Source organism: Caloenas nicobarica, chromosome 5 (genome assembly GCF_036013445.1).
Source record: "Caloenas nicobarica isolate bCalNic1 chromosome 5, bCalNic1.hap1, whole genome shotgun sequence".
NCBI classification, from domain to species: domain Eukaryota; kingdom Metazoa; phylum Chordata; class Aves; order Columbiformes; family Columbidae; genus Caloenas; species Caloenas nicobarica.
The window spans coordinates 36,153,105-36,158,056 of record NC_088249.1 but is presented as its reverse complement, the minus strand read 5'-3'; the positions used below and the strand labels follow the sequence as shown (position 1 = coordinate 36,158,056).

General features: G+C 55.6%; 1 protein-coding gene across 2 annotated transcripts; it reads left to right on the top strand.

Annotated features, from left to right (window-relative positions):
• Positions 1 to 221: 221 nt before the first annotated feature.
• On the top strand, positions 222 to 3,885 carry ZFP36L1 (ZFP36 ring finger protein like 1). Of its 2 annotated transcripts, none has more exons than XM_065635857.1 (2): positions 222 to 460; positions 1,355 to 3,885. In XM_065635857.1, the coding sequence occupies exons 1-2, from the start codon at positions 404 to 406 to the stop codon at positions 2,303 to 2,305; spliced, it is 1,008 nt and encodes a 335-aa protein (XP_065491929.1). In that variant the 5' UTR covers positions 222 to 403; the 3' UTR covers positions 2,306 to 3,885. The 2 variants fall into 2 exon arrangements, with proteins under 2 accessions (XP_065491929.1, XP_065491928.1); XM_065635856.1 differs by having other exon boundaries at positions 222 to 517.
• Positions 3,886 to 4,952: the final 1,067 nt, after the last annotated feature.

The window sequence follows — 4,952 nt, the reverse complement described above, 5'->3', positions numbered from 1 at the left end:
CGCGCACACACACCCCGGCCCGGCCCGCGGGGGGGCTTTCCCCCTTCTCCCCTCCTCCCCCACCCCCCTTCTTCCTCCCGAAAGTTTTTCTGGGCCTGCCCCCCCGCCCCGGGTGATTCAGTCGCGGTGTCAATCACCCTGCCCTCCTCCTCCTCCTCCCCTTCCTCCCGCCGTCGGCTCCGCCTCCCGGGGGGTAAGTCCGAAACTTTATATAAGTTGAGCTTTTCACCGAGCCCGCTGGAAGCGGCGAGCGGGCGCGGCGGCCGGGCGGGCTGGTGGTGGCAGCAGCAGCGGCAGGGGGGAGGCTGCGAGCTGGGGCGCTGGAGGCTGTGCCGTACCCACGCCGTGACTCCTCGTGTCTGTGCGCCGCTGCCCCACCCGCTTCCCCCCTCGCTCGCCGAAGATGTCCACAGCCCTCGTGTCGCCCACCATCTTCGACCTGAGCGAAGTTTTATGCAAGGTAAGGGCGCCGTCGGGGGCTGCTCCTCCAGCGTCGGGGCTCTTCAGCTTCTCCGAGGTTCGTGTTTAGTGCTTTGTTTTTGTTGGGTTTTTTTCTCTGCCCCGGTTTCTGGTCGGGAGCGAGTTTGGCGCCGGGGCCGCAGGGCGCGGGGCGGGGACGAGCGCGGCCGCCCCGTCCCGGGGCGCGGGGTCCCGCGCCACCGCCGCCCGCTCTTCCCGCCTCGGCCGCTGCGGAGGAGGGGAGGGCGGGGGGCAGCACTCCCCGCTCCCGGCGGGCTCTGCCGCGGCGCCGGGCGGGGGGGGCCGGATCCTTCCCCTGCCCCCGGGGCCGCCGCGCTGCAACACGCCCGGGCACGGCGGGCCGCGGCGCTGCCGCGGGGCCGGGCGGGCTCCCTCCCCGCGGGCTCGGCCGCCCCTCGCCCGGGGGCTGGGGGGCAGCGGGGGCTGGGCGGGAGCCGCCGCCGCGCTGCGGGGGGAGCGGTGGGGCGGGCGCCAGGGCTGCGCGCTGCCCTTCCCGCTCGCCGCCGTCCCCCGGGGGGCTTCCCCAGGACAGAGCTCCGACCTCGGAGTTTTTTTGGATGCGGCCAACGGCTCACTTGCGTCTGGCGCTTGGCTCGCTTCGTTACTTCTCTCCGCGAAAGCTACGCGGGGGAACGGGGAGGGGCGACCCGGGGCTCTCGGGTGCAGCGGCGAAAGGGGCTGAAGCAGGTGTTGGTGCCGAGGGGGGGCCCGTCGGGGCAGGGCCGCCGCCGCTCCCCGGCCCCCCCTGCTCGCTGCCCGGCGGTGGGAGCCGGCGGGGCGCCGCTCTGTGCCGTGTCGTGGGAGGTTCCCGGGGCTGCGTGGGGACGCCAGAGGAGGCGGTGGCAGTGACCGGCCCTTGCTTTTCTCCCCGCAGAGCAACAAGATGTTGAATTACGGCCCCTCGGGTGTCAGCGGGTGCCTGCTGGACAGGAAGGCGGTGGGCACCCCGGCCGGCGGGGGTTTCCCTAGGAGGCACTCTGTCACCCTCCCCAACTCCAAGTTCCACCAGAACCAGCTCCTCAGCAGCCTGAAAGGGGAGCCGGCTCCCATGCTGGGCCCCCGGGAAAGCCGCTTCCGGGACCGCTCTTTCTCCGAGGGTGGTGAGCGCCTGCTGCAGCAGAAGCAGCCTGGGGGACAGGTCAACTCCAGCCGCTACAAGACGGAGCTGTGCCGCCCCTTCGAGGAGAACGGTGCCTGCAAATACGGTGACAAGTGCCAGTTTGCCCACGGCATTCACGAGCTGCGGAGCCTCACCCGCCACCCCAAGTACAAGACCGAGCTCTGCCGCACTTTCCACACCATTGGCTTCTGCCCCTATGGGCCGCGCTGCCACTTCATCCACAACGCGGAGGAGCGCCGTGCCGTGGCGGGGAGCCGGGAGCCTGCCGTCACCGACAGACCCCGTCTGCAGCACAGCTTCAGCTTCGCCGGCTTCCCCAGCACTGCTGCCAGCGGGCTGCTGGACAGCCCCACTTCCATCACCCCACCGCCCATGCTGAGCGCCGACGACCTGCTGGGCTCCCCCACCTTGCCTGACTGCGCCAGCAACCCCTTCACCTTCTCCAGCCAGGAGCTGGTCAGTCTCTTTGCCCCCAGCATGGGGATGCAGGTGCCCAGTGGGAACTCCACCACCACCTTCTTGTTCAGGCCCATGTCCGAGTCCCCCAACATGTTTGACTCGCCACCCAGTCCTCAGGACTCCCTCTCTGACCAGGAGGGTTATCTGAGCAGCTCCAGCAGCAGCCACAGCGGCTCAGATTCCCCTATCCTGGACACCTCAAGACGTCTTCCCATCTTCAGCAGACTCTCCATCTCTGATGACTAATCTGGGGTTTCTTCTTGCTCCCCCCCACCTCTATTATGATGTTAAGCTGAACTCCCCCTACCATGTCCCCAGTAGTGTGAGCTGGATGTTAACATGTCCACCTGCCTGCTGTAGACCCACTGGCTTAAACCTTAAGTGCCAAATTACGATGAAAAGCAATAACGTTTACAAAATTAGTGCCTTTTAACACTTTCACTGTGACTGTATTACCTCTCCAGCTGCAGAGGGCACCAGCAGCTCTGTGCACTTCCAGATGTGTAGGAAATGTCCAGATCCAGCTCCCTCCACTGGCCAAGTACTGCATCGCCCTCTCCCAGTCCTTGCCTGACTGGCCAGTTTCTGCTAGGCTGCAGGCATGTGGGCAAGTGTTAACATCCAGTCCTCTTTCTCCCCTACCCTTAGAGACTAATCTTGCCTGGATCCGCTCAGGTCTGTGGGAAGAAAAGCTGAGAACGGACAAAGATTGTAACATGAGTGGGACTTCGACTGGGAGGAAGAAAACAAAACAAAAAGAAAACAAAAACCAGATGGACTATGAGAGACTTGATTTTGGTGCTAAAGTTCCCCATGTATTCATGTGACATCTTATAACAAATAAAGAAATAGAGGGGGTGGGGCCGACGCAAGTCATTCCACACACACACAAGTTCGTGTAAACAAAGTTCCAGTAGACATAGCTTTAATGGTTTTGCTCTAGAGTACTTTAGACCTATCTTAGAGCACTCACGCCAAGCTTTTTATTATTTTTTTCCTGGGTTTTTAATTTTGTATAACTTTTCAGAAATTGGAGAGCAAATTTTGCTTGTCACTGCACAACAATATAAAAAGCTTATTTAACTTATCAAAACGTATTTATTGCCGAAACCTATGCTTTTTTTTGTTAATTTTGTTCATATTTATCGGGATGATGAATCCATAGAATATATTCTTTTATGTTTAAATTATGATCTTCCATATTAATCTTAAGATTGTGAAGTCTTTTTTTCCTTTTTTCCCCACAGTTTAATATATTATACTACAATGACATTTTTTGTAACTTTACACTTTTTTGGTTATTTTATTTTAAAAAATGAAAAATTAATTTAAAAAAAATGCAAAAACTGTGTTTGGATTATTTATTTTAGAATTTCCCCCCCTTTTTTTGTGTTGGACTGCAAATTGAGTTAATGTGCTTCTTTGACTTTCCTCTTATCCTCCTCTTCCCCTCCCCTGGGTCTTGCCTACCTGGGCTTTAGAATGTACATACCTGAGCTCTGTTGTGAGACAGTGTGGAAGGAAGATCTTTTTCTTCCTCTCTTTGTGTAGATTCTTCAAGGAGAAAAGCCTTGGGCTCAAAGTGCCTATCTGAAGACATTCCAAATACAGTTTGTCTTTGCATTTCTGTATTCCAAGTTTGGAGTTTTTTGTGCCAAGGTGAACGGGACTGGCACAAAGAATAATGAATGTAATTTTTTTCCCCCCCTGTTACTGTTCACTACATTGCTTTTTCTTCCTCTTTGTGTGAGTTTATTTAAAAGAGTATCTCTTTTGTAACGACTGTTTGCAGTTTAAATCAATAAACCCCAAGTTTTTTCAAGAAACTGACAGTGGAGCTGGTTTTACTTGCAAAAATCAAGGGGCTGGTTTTAGACAACCACTCAAATACAGATGCTTCCCTCCTCTTGACCCTTCCAGTCCCCAGTGTGCTCAGGCATCCCTCCATCGTTCCTCTCTGCTTCAATGGGTCAGCCCTGCAGGTGTGTGGGTGCATGGATCCATGGCAGCAAATACCTGATGTGACCTACCCTGCTGGCCTCTAACCCTCTCTGTCTCTTACAGAGTCCTTCTCCCATCTTGAGCCCCTCGGTCTGTTCCTGCAAGTTTCTTCCTGATCAGTGTAGCTTAAACCTTGGATGGGCTTTTGTTCCTCCTGTGTTCTTGCACAGCTCCTTCTCCTTTGAGGAGAGCCTTTGCTTGTTTTGAGTGAGGCTGAAGTGGGATGTTGGAAGTGGTACAGGTGGTCTCAGGTGTGGCTTGTCAGTGGTACTAGTCTGCTTTGGCAGAGCAGCTGTTTGGTGCTTTATTGGAGGGGAGGATGAACTCCCAGCAAAGTCTCGGTGTACACATAGATCACTCTGCTATTGCTGTCAAGCCCTTGTACCCCTTGAAGTATCAGTCAGCAATCCCAGAAACTTCTGAAGCCAGCGGTTTTGTTTAGGGACACTTCTTTGCCAGTGCTGCTCATGGTGTTAAGTCTTGTGTTTTCACCCTTGAGCTCTCCTCTGGAGCAAGCTTGGTGTTCTTCATCTGCAACTGTTCCAGTTCTCTTCCAAAATGGGTGGAATATTGCTGCTGAACCACTGATCCTTCAGCTGTCCTGACATGCCTCACTGTTCAGGAGAGATATTTCCTAATTCATATTGGAAAAGTTCCTGCCAAACAAAAGCCTCAAGGCTTACCCTGATGTACCTTCCCTGCTGTTGGCTTTGTGCAACATGCTTTCTTGTGTGGTCTGGCAATAAAGGTGAGTTAGGTGGAGGAAAAATGGTGGAAGAGGAGTGTGACTGGGAGAAGCTGGTTCAAATGAATAGTGCAAAAGCTCTACGGGGAGTTTGCTCGGCAGATGCTGATCTAACTAGCACGTGGTGGGGTCTGCATGCTGATCCCT